The 13918-nt window shown below is 38.5% G+C and overlaps 1 protein-coding gene across 1 annotated transcript; it reads left to right on the top strand.

The window, feature by feature from the left end:
• Window positions 1–1523: 1523 nt before the first annotated feature.
• On the top strand, window positions 1524–6118 carry LOC122034864. The gene is made up of 2 exons (XM_042594225.1): window positions 1524–1952; window positions 5878–6118. Exon 1 carries the CDS (start codon window positions 1550–1552, stop codon window positions 1928–1930), a length of 381 nt encoding a protein of 126 aa, XP_042450159.1. The 5' UTR covers window positions 1524–1549; the 3' UTR covers window positions 1931–1952; window positions 5878–6118.
• Window positions 6119–13918: the final 7800 nt, after the last annotated feature.

Below are 13918 nucleotides of genomic sequence, written 5' to 3'. Positions count from 1 at the left end.
ATAAAACTTTTCCTCTTTAAAATAGGGTAGCCTAAACAGGCTTTTCTGGGCCCCATTTTTATCCCCGTAAACTCACTCATACGAGCTCCGAAAAATTTCCGAAAAATTTTCAGAAATTCCAGAAAATTCCCTTATCATTATTTGTCATTTTTCGATATTTTATAGTAGGAGCTCAAGTAAGGAATCAGTTCTATCTAGGTTGGTTGACTTGTGGGTTGATTTGGTTTGCTTACCTTGTTGGTAAGCTTGACAAACTGTATTTTCTAGGTTTCTTAATTTGGGTATCCCTCTAACTAAGCCATTTTTACTCATTTTTTAAATGAGTTTGACATGAGTGTGACCTAGTCTTCTATGCCACAGGGTGGTTTCCTCTTGTTATGTTAGGAGGCACTTTATTGATGATTTGGGTAGATCAATTGTGTAGATGTTATTCTTCCTAAATCCCTTAAGTATAACTTCGGGGTTATCAATATTTTTAACTAAACACCTAGACTTATTAAAAATAACTAGGTAGCCACTATCACACAATTGACTTATACTTAGTAAATTAAAGTTAAAATTTTTAATTAATAACACATTTCGAATAATATATGATACTCTTCGGAACACACTTAATTGAGTGCACCATAAAAACTATTATTAACGGCGTGCCCTAATTGTGCGTCGTTGATGACACACTGCGAAAAATCATATTTGTTGTAATGTGATTAGATGAATTAGATTTTTCATCATGGCCACTTAATGAAATTCCTTGTGTATGTGAGTCTTTAATCGAAGGTGATTAGTTGTGACTTGTTCAGTATTAAAATTGTCAAATCTCTTTTATATATGTTGTGGTTGGTTCATCAAATCTTTATATTCCTTTTCAGCATTATGATGGATGAAAATATATTATCTTTCCCTATATGACCCAAGAAAGCATAAAATTTTCCATTTTGAACCTTCCTTCAATTATAAAATTCATCAACTATAAATACAGTTTGATTTGAGTATTCTAATGGCTTGTTAGAGATAAAACAAGAAAATTAATAAGATTTATCTTTAAATGGTGTATACTCCATTGTTCATACCAAGTAAATTGAAATTTTCAAGTTTAATATTTTTATTTAATAAATATTTTTAAAAAAATAAGTTTATATACTTTTAGATTCAAATAAGCTCGATAAACTCTTCTCATGGGTTAAAATGATATTTTTAAATTTATTAACATAATACTGGATCACATTCTAAAAAATTAAGATCAACTTCTTTAATTTTTATATTTTTAAATATGTTAGGAGGAATTTTAGATGGAAAATAATATTATAGAAGTAGCTGAGTCTAATTCATTTGCTCTCGAAATTTTTTAACAATCATCCATATGAAATATCTAATGATTTTTGGATAAATGTAATGGCAATTTGAAAATGAGATCCAGCATTTTACTAAAATACCCTCCTAATAACTTTTTAAGCTTAAAATTATTAAATTGATCTCAGCCGTGGCCCAATCACACGGCCCATTGACACCCATGTGACTTTGTCTATGTGAAACCCTTAAGTGAGGTCGGATGCTCGTTCGGTTCCGCCAACTCACCGAGGCGGCCGGAAGTGCGATCTCAGTCCCACCGATGGTGTCCCCCGACGGTAGAACCCCGACGACGGGAAGTAAGCCGCTCGGGCTGATGGCCAACGCGGCGAAGCGGAAACAAAGCTTCCTCCAGTTTTTCCTCATGACCGGCATCCTCATGCTCAGCATGAGGTCTTTGAGCCAGAAGTACCGAGTTAGAGACCTCTCCGACGAGAACGCGCTCCTTCGCGAGGAGCGCGACGCTTTTGCCCTCCGATCTTCCGCCGTCAAGGAAGCCCTCTTCCAGGAGGCCGCACTCGACCCCTCTGGCCTCCTCGCTGACCACCTCCGCAGCCTCTTCAACGAACAATCCGACCATTAAGCTCGCTCCCTTCGCCGATCAGGTCCATCTCTCCTCTCCTTCGTCGGACGAAGCTTTGCTTTGGAGTTCCTCTTCTTTCTTTGCTTTATCCTCGTGGTTCTTTTTAGGGTTTTCTGCTGAAGCGAAGTGGTTTCTTTTTTTTTTTTGGTATGATCAGGCACATTAGGCTTTGCTATCCTTTGTGCTTGCCCTCATCGAAATTGATATTTCCCTTAGTTGTATTACCTTCTGTTTGAACTTCCACCTATCTAATCATGTAATGCATTTACATAAAGGGAAAGGAAATATATTTGGGCCGAAGGTGGTTATCTAATCTCATGTTGTGAAAAATTGCCTGTTCTTGTCAGATTCTACATTCATATTCCGTGACTGTTGATGTTTCACTATATTGTTTGTTATAGTGGTAGAGGTAAGTTGATGTTTCAATTTTCTGGGATTATCTATGCTCATGCTATATGAATTTTCCATGGTTGGAATCATGTTTTAATGCATGTCAGTATCAGCATGAGCAAGTTTGATCTTGTCTGAACTAGAGCTTACCTAGGAAATATCTCCAGCGAACATTAAAGAAAATGCTTGCAACATGTTCTTTTGAGGATTATTCTCCACTTCACAAATCACTTTTCATGCAATAGAAATGTGTGTTTGACTTATATCACGCATTTCTGTTGATATCTACTGCTCAGTAATGAACATTATACATACTAATTGCTAGTAGCAACATTCTCATAAATCATATGCTATTTCCCCCCACGGGTTGGCGCATGGATGGTTGCTCTAATAGATCTTGGGGTTAATTTTCAGCTGGTGCAAAATGCCTCGTTGGGTGTCTGACCTCCCATGCAAAGGGTTGTTGCCCAAGAGTAAAATGCCCTCCATGATTTATCCTGCGTGCATTTTGCCGTGAGGCCGACAATACTAGGCCGTTTGGAGTGAGCGATATCATCTTTTTATTCTAATAAATCATATGCCATTTATGAAATCATAAACTATTAAAAGACTGAAAAAAGAAAATCTTTTTTCAATAATCTTCTTAGAAATAATAGGTGATGGTTTTCATATGATCTTCATAGTGTAAGAGATGGTTTGGTGTAACCTTCTGTAGTGAATGGTAGTTGCAGTTGAAAGTTTCCTAATTTCTTTCCAATGGCTTTCATTACACCAAAAGCAGCCACACAAATGTTATTCTTCAAATTTACCTACTAATCTGATGCATAACAGTGGTGAGGAAGTAACCGCAGGAGGACGAGCGATCTAGTAATCTATCCTTGGTATGATTATGGTAGGAATATCAAATTTGTCACTCCTTAGCTCATGTACTCAGTCTAATAATAAACCACTGTTCTTTTGAGACACGTAATCATACACTACTGCCATTTTAATACATAGACTCTTCATCTACCCTTCGATATTCATGTCACAAATGCAAACATGGACATGGACATTGACACTCTGAGTAAACGCTCCACATCCACACGTATGTATGGATCACATATACACTTCTGTTGGACACTTGGAGGGTGGATCCACACTCGTGTCGCTGCCCATGTTGAACACCCAAGCCTAACACTAGCATTCCGGGTGTGCCACTTTTATCCATACATAGCGATCCCGTCCGGAAGCTGAGTCAGACGGACCGCCGGGCGAGGTGGATGGAATGTTGACCGAGTCACGATGTCTCGGAGGGGGGTATGTTGAGATGACTTCCGTGTTAACCAAGTCTTCAAAAGTCCCCTGGTCAACGTTACCTGCAACCAGTGACCGGGCCCCCCTCGGTCCCTGGTATCCTGATGCTCGAGGGGATCCAACGAACATATAAGTAACAGACTAATAATACAATAATGAACTAAATGTGGGACGAGTACAGAAAACGTACCCTAGCCCAGGGGGGCGTCCTCGGATGGGACGTTGCTCAAGTGGTCGGGACTCGGAAGAGTAGACGACGCCCGATCAGAATGAAGGGATGGATCTGACGACGCAAAGCCGAACGCGGAATGGAACCGGAAGACAACCTGCAGATCGGGATAAAACACCGACATGCAGGCCTGGAGGAACTAGCGGCACGCAGGCCGTGGGGGCGTCCTCGGATGGGACGTTGCTCAAGTGGTCGGGACTCGGAAGAGTAGACGACGCCCGATCAGAATGAAGGGATGGATCTGACGACGCAAAGCCGAACGCGGAATGGAACCGGAAGACAACCTGCAGGTCGGGATAAAACACCGACATGCAGGCCTGGAGGAACTAGCGGCACGCAGGCCGTGAGGTACTAGCGGCACGCAAACCGAGAGGTACTAGTGGCACACAAGCCGGGACACGAAATCAGCACATAAATCGAAAAACGAGATCGGCACGCAGGCCGAGACACGAGATCAGCACGCAGGCCGGGACACGAGATCAGCACATAGGCCGGGACACGACACACAAACGAGGTCAACACATAAACTGGAACACAATGCACAAGCTAGATAGGCACGAAGACCCGAACACAGTAACGGCACAAAGGCCGGAGACAATCTAAATGAAAGGAACCACGCAGAATGCTAGATCGTAATTAAACATGTATGATCGGATGGATCGGAGGGACACGCATTGATGAGGACGGTCCGGAGGACATCGTCAATCGCTGGAGACGATGTTGCCTGGCTATGGATGGCGTCGACCAGCAACAGAGGGGGTTGCGAGATGGACGAGTCTGCGGCGGCAATGCTGTGCCGACTATGGCCAACTGCGAGCGAAGGAGAGGAAGCTACCAGCAGGTAGCTGCGAACGCCGGAAAGAAGAGGGAGACGGATCTGAGCCGTCTCCGGCGAGAGGAGAGGAGAGAGAGGAGCACCGGCGGGAAGCTAAGCGTGGGAGAGAAAGGCGTGTCTTCGTTTCTGGTGTCTCAGCGGCGGACGGAGGAAGGAGAGGAGCGGAGGTAGTGGTCGACGGCGGCGCCGGTGAGGAAGAAGAGGACCAGCTGCGGTGCTGGCCGCAGGACGAGAGAGGTGGCGGCATGGTGAGGAGAGGGAGAGGAGAAAAGGAGGTGGATCTGTGGCCGGCTTCGCGAGGAGAAAGAAGGAGGAACAAAGGTGGGCGGCCTGTCCGGTGGTTGTGTCGTGAGGAGGAAGAGAACAGGGGCGGGTCTCTCCCACGGGCGCGTCGCGAGGGGGAGGAGTCCAGCAGCGGCGTCGCGAGAAGGAAGAGGAAGGTCCCGTCTGGAGCCGGCAGCGAGGTCTTGAAACGAAGAGAAGGAGCTCCTTCTCCCCAACACCGATACCTATATTGACCAAACTGGATTACGAATTTGTTGGTCAACAATTGTCTGATTGAACGGGTTAGCAAGTGCTGACCAATCAATCTCTTTCACTTCCCCTCTCTTGGTCCTTTCCTTGCATTCTCCATTCCAGGCAAACAAAACCAGACCTTTTACTTGGAATAACATTTTCCTTTGCCAATGCTTACACTCAGGTCCTTTTTCTTATTTATTTATTCCCTATTTTTAGACCTTTTTCGTGGGAAAATATTTATATAATCTGTATGCAAAACTTGCTACTTGTCTTAAATAGGTCATCCCTTTTGTTTAGACAGTAGCGTGTTCACTATGCATGGAAGATTGCCAATTGTTCTTCTGCAGTCTATGTAGCTTTGTCCTTTGACGGATAGTTTATTTGATATTCTCTTTTAGTTTTGACTTCCATTCTGGATTCTCTTTTGGTTTTGACTACTTCTTTTAGGATTAATTGCTAAAAAATAGAATGAACTTTGTCATGTGTTACAAATCTAACGTGAACTTTAATGTCTATTGAATTTATCTCACTTTTTTAAGACATAACAAATCTATCACAAATTTAGATTGTTGTTAATCTGTGGAAGTACCAGTCAACAAAATTGTCAGATTAAATGTTATGCGTTTAGTCATTTTCATTTATTTTTGGTTATTCCTCATCTGTGGAAGTCCACTGCAGAGGCAACTCCTTTTCCACAGCCACCATTCCTGCAGACTTTGCTGGCAGAGGTGCCACCGGCACCCTCCTGTGCGCTCTGTGACCGAACAACCAGTGTGGTCCACATGTGGCTGGTGGCAGAGAGTTGGTGCAACTAAAGTGTCAGGCATGCATGTTTGCTTGTAAGTTTTACAGGGAAGAAAGCGATTATGGAAAACTAACTGTTGGCTGAAGGTTTATAATATTAGGGTCAGTAGTGGGTGGGTGGGTGAGAATTGTTCACGATAGATTTATCAAATAAAATAAAATTTGTGATATTTTTAGCAATTAATTTTTTCTTTTATTCTCTGCATTCTTGCTGCCACTGAAGTATTTGAGATGGAAGGCATGGCTTCCAAAACACAATCCTGTAATTATTTCTAGGACGATAAATGAGTTGAGCCGAGTTTTGAGATGTTTAAACCTATTTGATAAGATAATTAAGTCAAGTTGAGTTTAAAATGAATCAAGTTTTTGAAATGATTGTTCAATCTTGAGTCGGTTTATTTCTTATGAGTTTGAGTTTGTTTGAAACTTGACTTGAGTTTGATCCATTTAGATGTTATCGGATTCTCAATTCAAACTTAGTTTAAGCTTGGTTCAAGTTTAATTTGTTTAGATGTTATCGAGTTCTCAATTTAAGTTTATTTGATTGATTATTGAACTTAATAATTTATAATTATTTATTTATTTTATTTTATTATTTATTTAATATATTGAAAAGAGTTTTATTAATAAATATGGTTCATGAACGTTGTTCAAAAATATTGGTCACGAATGTTAACAAGTTGAATACATGTTTTCAAGTTTATTTGTTTAGTTTAACGAGTTGTTCAAATTAAGTCAAGTTGAGTTTAAAATGAATCAAGTTTTTGAAATGATTGTTCAATCTTGAGTCGGTTTATTTCTTATGAGTTTGAGTTTGTTTGAAGCTTGACTTGAGTTTGATCCATTTAGATGTTATCGGATTCTCAATTCAAACTTAGCTTAAGTTTGGTTCAAGTTTAATTTGTTTAGATGTTATCGAGATCTCAATTTAAGTTTATTTAATTGATTATTGAACTTAATAATTATTTATTTATTTTATTTTATTATTTATTTAATATATTGAAAAGAGTTTTATTAATAAATATGGTTCATGAACGTTGTTCAAAAATATTGGTCACGAATGTTAACAAGTTGAATACATGTTTTCAAGTTTATTTGTTTAGTTTAACGAGTTGTTCAAATTGATTTTTTTAATTAATTTTGTGTATATTGAACGAACATAAATACATCCTTTCTAAGTTTGTTCATGAATGTTGGATCGAGATGCGCTAGAGAGAGTGAGGGAGGGGGGTGAATAGTGCTCGTGGCTTTCACTCATTTCAGATTTGTAAAACACTCGAGAAGTAGCAGCGGAAATAGAAAAAATAATAAGCACACAGAAGACTCTAAGATTTACTTGGTTCGGAGTGTAGGGCGACTCCTACTCCAAGGCTCATGATCGTTGATCGCTTTCGATGGGCAACAACTATAATATCGTAAATCTTTTACAAGCAAATAAGTACAGGTATTATATTTTAAAAGATTATACCGACAAATACAAAAGATGAACGAAGTGGTCGTCGATTGTCGGAGTAGCAGAGTCTGGTTGAAGCTTTCGGAGCAACGTACAAGATCACAAGTTCTTCTGTTCAGGTTCTGTTTTGAAGCTGCACCCCGAGGCTCCCTTTTATAGCTCTGAAAAAACTGATCCAGATCCCCAAGGCTCGGGATCAAGTTTGACCCGAGGAGGATCGGTAGATCGATCCCCGGTTCGGTCGACCGATCAAATGACCTCCACCTCATCTGATTCGCTTGCTCCGCCTCGATCCGATCAACTTTTATCAGAGGTTCAGTCAACCGATAAACAGGTTCGGTCGACCGATCAGTTGCTCTGAGTCAGTCCAGCCGACCTTAGCCAGTAGACGCCCAACCTTAGTTCGATCGACCGATCTCTAGGTCCAGTCGACCGATCCCCTGGTCGAGCCCGATCCAACCTCTGGAAATCTGTTCTGCTGGCTTGGGGGTTCGGTCGACCGATTCCAAGGTTCGGTCGACCGATCCCGGTCAGTCCTAACCCTGTATGAAAATATTAGTCTCCTGCAAAATAGAATTAGAACACAAACGATAATATATAGAAATAAATTTGACAGTCTCCAGACTGTCCGGTTCTGACTTCGGATTTCCACCCGGAAACCCTAGGTCGAATCGACGCCTACTGTTCCCTCTTCCGGGGAACGCGTCCTCACCTACTCCACTCAGGAGATTTTACCTTTGCTCAGCGTCCGGTCCGATGCTTCCGGTCTTCATGCTAGACGTCCGGTCCACGACCCGTCCAGACTTCAACCCGGTTCGCGTCATCAGGATTTCAACCTAGGGTTACCACCCCCTAGGATTTTTGCCCGAAGCTCCGACCCGCCAAGACTTTCCACATAGGTTTACCACCCCCTATGACCTAAGGTTACCACTCCCTAGGGTTTTCCCCTTGCGTAACCACAGCTAGGACTTTCCTGAACTACTCAATCATACACATTAGTTAACAATTAAACTTAACTTTGAATCCTTTTGCCATTATCAAAACTTGAGTTCGATCGTCGGATGCTTCCCGCACCAATAATCTCCCCCTTTTTGATTATGGCAACCGAAATTCAAAGTTAAGAAAAAATACAATAAAGATCAGCATAAATTAGCACAAGCATAAATAAAACATAAGTACTTTAAAGCTCCCCCTTAATAGAAGCTCTCCCTTAAAATAAAACATAAGTAATTTTCTTTAATTTCGTTTGAATTTCTTTATACTCTCCCCCTTTGTCATATATCAAAATAAATAAGAGAGTAAAATGAGTATAGACATAAACACTTAGCTCTTTTTAAACAATTTTCTTGTAAATGTTTAGCAAAGTTAGAAAATTTGCCATAAGTTTGGAACCACAATTTTTTTTAAGGATTTTAAAATTTAAGTTTGAGAAGTAATTTTTAAAATTTTCAAATAATTTCCAAAGTATGCTTTTAAAAGAGTTTTCAAATGATTTTTCAAGGCATTTTAAAATATTTAAATGTAATTTTTAAATAAGTTTTTGAAATAATTTATCTAAGAATTATAAAATAAGTTTTTGAAATAATTTTCTAAATAATTATCCACAGATTTAAAATAATTTTCAAAAGATTTTTAAAATAATTTTTAAAAGATTTTAAAATAATTTTTCAAATGATTTTAAAAAAAAAATTTAAATGATTTTTTAAATAATTTTTTTTAAAGGACTTTCAAAATGATTTTTCAAATAATTTTTTAAAGAATTTTTTAAATGATTTTTAAAATGATTTTTTAAAGAATTTTAAAATGAAATTTCAAATAATTTTTAAAGAATTTTCAAAATGATTTTTCAAATAATATTTTTTAAGAATTTTTAAAATTATTTTTCAAATAATTTTTTAAGAATTTTCAAAATGATTTTTCAAATAATTTTTAGAGAATTTTAAAATAATTTTTAAATGATTTTTTAAATAATTTTAAAATGATTTTTCAAATATTTTTTTAAAAAAATTTTTAAATGATTTTTTAAAGAATTTTAAAATGATTTTCCAAATAATTTTTTAAAGAATTTTAAAATGATTTTCAAATGATTTTTTTAAAAGAATTTTCAAAATGATTTTTCAAATAATTTTTTAAAGAATTTTAAATTGATTTTTCAAATGATTTTTTAAACAATTTTTTAAAGAATTTTTAAAATAATTTTTCAAATAATTTTTTAAAGAATTTTAAAATGATTTTAAAGAATTTTCAAAATGATTTTTCAAATGATTTTTAAAAGAATTTTAAAATGATTTTTCATATAAGTTTTTAAAGAATTTTTAAATGATTTTTTAAATAATTTTTAACGAATTTTTAAAATATTTTTTTTAAAGAATTTTCAAAATGATTTTTCTAATAATTTTTTAAAGAATTTTTAAATTGATTTTTCAAATAATTTTTAAAGAATTTTAAAATGATTTTTCAAATGATTTTTTTTTAAAGAATTTTCAAAATGATTTTTCAAATAATTTTTTAAAGAATTTTTAAAATGATTTTTCAAATAATTTTTAAAGAATTTTCAAATGATATTTAAAGAATTTTTAAAATGATTTTTTTTAAAGAATTTTGAAAATGGTTTTTCAAATAATTTTTTAAAGAATTTTTAAAATGATTTTTTTAAAAAGAATTTTCAAATTGATTTTTCAAATAATTTATTTAAAGAATTTTTAAAATTATTTTTCAAATAATATTTAAAGAATTTTTAAAATTATTTTTCAAATATTTTTTTAATCAATTTTCAAAATGATTTTTCAAATAATTTTTTAAAGAATTTTAAAATGATTTTTCAAATAATTTTTTAAAGAATTTTTAGAATGATTTTTCAAATGATTTTTTAAAGAATTTTGAAAATAATTTTTCAAATAATATTTAAAGATTTTTAAAATGATTTCTCAAATAATTTTTAAAGAATTTGTTTTAATTGGGTTTATTTGAATTTGATTAAATTTTGAATAATTTGAACTTATGTGAACCTAGATCCACTGGTTACCAGGATTCATAAACCCTAATACTTAAGCTTGGAGGTTTAGAGTTCGAATCCTGGGGGAGGCAAAAATCCACTGACCAGGGGTGGGAAGTCCTAGTGAGTAACGGCACGGCCAAGGGTCGTCTATCGACGACATTAGAGGTCGCCAAATGGGCCGACGACATAAGGGCCGACGGTCGACGACATGAGAGGTCGCCAAATGGGCCAAGAGGGTCGGGTCGTTACAGTTTTGGTCTTAAATCCAAGTTCGGATTTGTTGTAAATGACTCGCTGTTTTCCAAGAATCGGATCCAGATTCTTGGAACCCAAGGTGAGTCGTTCCAACATATCCTTGAGTTCTTTAATTTGAGTTTCCAAATTGGAATTTTCTTCCTCAAGTTGTTGGACTTGAGTTGAACTTCCAATTTGAACTGGCTTAATTAAAGAACTCGAGTCAGTCGCTTCCTTAAGGGCTATTACCTCCTTTTGGAGTGACCTGACCGGAACATTGGATTTAGCTAATTTCTTAAGCAAGTAAGGAATTAACTTTTGCAAATCATCTAATTGAGTTTCGGCAAGTAAGGTACTTACAGTGGGGTTTGGTCCTTCGGAAACGAATACGAATTCGCGGCTTCGCTCAGACTCGGTTTCTGACTCGCTCTCCATTTCGGATTCGAACTCGGACTCTGTGTCGACAATGTTCGCTTGCACTAGTAACGCGAGGAAGCTCATCGGTTCTTCTTCGTCAGTCTCGGATTCATCTGATGACTCAGACCAAGTTGCCTTCAATACCTTTCTTCTTTTCTTCTTGTTTGGACAATCTGGCTTGTAGTGCCCCTTCTGGTTACAACCGTAGTAGGTGACTCCAGTCTTGCCCTCCTTGTTGATACAATCGACCTAGGATTAAATAGGGTGATCTTTGTTTTTGATGTGTGTGTCAAAGGGTTTAAGTTAGGCTTTATATTGGTCCTAATATGTACTTAAGTTGTGCAGGACTTGGTAGATTGCACAAGCTTGGAAAGTTTTATGGCTCAGGCTCTTGAAGATTGGTGAAGGATGGTGCATCCGATGGACCATGGACAAGAAGCAAACGGAGTGAAGGAAAGTGAACCTCAAGGCAATGTGAAGGATGACATGAAGAATAGCTGCAGGCTTGAGTGCATCTGAGGAACAAAGGCCGAGGAGGAAGACTTCAAGGGTAACTCCGGACACCAGTCGACTGATGCAGTCGACTGGGAGCGAACAGAGTGTCTCTGTTCACTCAGTCCACAGTCACCAGTCGACTGATGAAACATGCAGTCGACTAGTGCAGTCGACTGCATGTTTTAGCAGTCGACTGGTATAATACCGTTGGGATGATGACGCACAGGATCTCCACATATTTGAATAAAACAGTAGCCGTTGTGTGCTACCAGTCGACTGCATGTTTCATCAGTCGACTGATATAGGGAATTCCAGCATACTGTATATAAAGTTGGAAGCTTGGAAAGAACAACTTAACTGATTCAAATTACTGTTTAAGCTTTCCAAGTGATCTCCAAGCCTTACTACTCTTATTCTCTCCTCCCTAAGCTCATCAAAAACTTGTAAAAGGAGGAGATCATCTTGTAAAGGTTTGACCACCATCACTCTTGGATTGAAAAGGAGAAGATCTTAGTGGAGCTTGATTGGGTGTGTGTGCTTTGGATTAGTCACCTCAAGGAGGTGGAGACCAAGTAAATCGAGGAGTTAGCCTTGTTCTCTTATTGTCTTTCAATTTCATTTCTTTTCGTGCTTCCGCTAACAAATTGTAGGTGAAAAATCAAAGAAAGGCTTTTCCCCCCCCCCCCCCCCCCCTCTAGCCATACTCAAGGTCCTATCACTCCTTGGTTGATTGAGTCACCTTTTTCAATTTGCATATCTTCTGCACAAGCTTTACCAGTTCGGAAATAACCTCGTCGTCGTTTTCTGCGTCTGATTCATCTTTGGACTTGAGTTTGGTTTTGCGCCTCAACGTCGGTTCGCGCGTTCTGCTGGTACCTGCAACTAAAGTAACACCTTTCTCGGCCGGACGTGAGTTAACCTGTTCGTGTAACTCAAACTCTGCAAATAATTTATCTAACTTAATCGAAGATAAGTCCTTGGATACCTTGTACGCATCTACCATGGATGCCCACAAGGTATTCCTAGGGAAGGCGTTTAAAGCATACCTTACTATGTCCCGGTTCTCAACTTTTTGTCCGACTGCATGTAAACCGTTGAGTAGGTCTTGTATCCAGGCATGAAACTGGCTGGCCGACTCACCTTCCTGTATTTTAGTATTATATAATTTATTTAAAATTAAGTCCCTCTTACTTACCTTAGCGTCGGAGGTGCCCTCGTGTAGTTCGATCAGCTTCTCCCATAGCTCTTTGACGCTTGAGAAGGGTCCTACTCTGTTGAGTTCCTCCTTTGTCAACCCGCATTTTAGCATGCATGTTGCTTTGGCATCGGCTTCAACCTTCTTCTTTATACTAGCGTCCCAGTTGATGCATGAGACTAGTTCTCCCACGCCGTCACGTGGAAGTTCGAGACCGGTCTGGATGATAATCCACATCTCGACTTGCGTCTTGAGGTGGTATTCCATCCGGTTCTTCCAATAAGCAAAATCCTCGCCGGAGAAGAGTGGCGGGCGGACTGTGCTAAAGCCTTCTTGGAGGGTCATTTAAAACCTTGCACATAGAGAATACGAAAACAGAATATCCCAAGACTTGATCATGTATTAGCAATGCGGTATGAAATTAAAAAAGAAAAGCGAGCTCGAGTGGTGTTGCACCGACTTCGAGCAAAAATCAATTCGAACGAAAAACTAGATCGGAATATAGTAATTATACTAATTCCGATCGACTCCGAAAAATTTGAAAACACCACAAAAAATTTGCTTGACTGGTGGTTGCACCAAATCGAAGCGACCTCGCTCTAATACCAATTGTTGGATTGAGACTCGCTAGAGGGGGCGGGGTGAATAGCGCTCGTGGCTTTCACTCGTTTCGGATTCGTAAAACACTCGAGAAGTAGCAGCGGAAATAGAAAAAATAACAAGCACACAGAAGACTCCAAGATTTACTTGGTTCGGAGCCTAGGGCGACTCCTACTCCAAGGCCCGCGATCATTGATCGCTTTCGGTGGGCAACAACTATAATATCGCAAATCTTTTACAAGCAAATAAGTGCAGGTATTAGACTTTAAAAGATTATACCGACAAATACAAAAGATGAACGAAGTGGTCGTCGATTGTCGGAGTAGCAGAGTCTGGTTGAAGCTTTCGGAGCAGCGTACAAGATCACAAGTTCTTCTGTTTGAGTTCTGTTTTGAAGCTGCACCTCGAGGCTCCCTTTTATAGCTCTGAAAAAACTTGTCACGCCCCGGAGGAGTCCCTGTCCGAGAAAATTTCGGCAGCATCTCCCCTGTACGGTGGACAATCTGAAACTTTTCTACAACCT

The sequence above is a fragment of the Zingiber officinale genome, chromosome 11B (assembly GCF_018446385.1).
Source record: "Zingiber officinale cultivar Zhangliang chromosome 11B, Zo_v1.1, whole genome shotgun sequence".
Lineage (NCBI taxonomy): Eukaryota > Viridiplantae > Streptophyta > Magnoliopsida > Zingiberales > Zingiberaceae > Zingiber > Zingiber officinale.
The sequence above is the reverse complement of the archived record's forward strand: the minus strand, read 5'-3'. Positions and strand labels throughout refer to the sequence as shown.

Excerpts from the sequence above, each read along its gene's own strand:
- LOC122034864 (XM_042594225.1), top strand. The coding sequence starts at position 1,550 with ATGCTCGTTCGGTTCCGCCAACTCACCGAGGCGGCCGGAAGTGCGATC.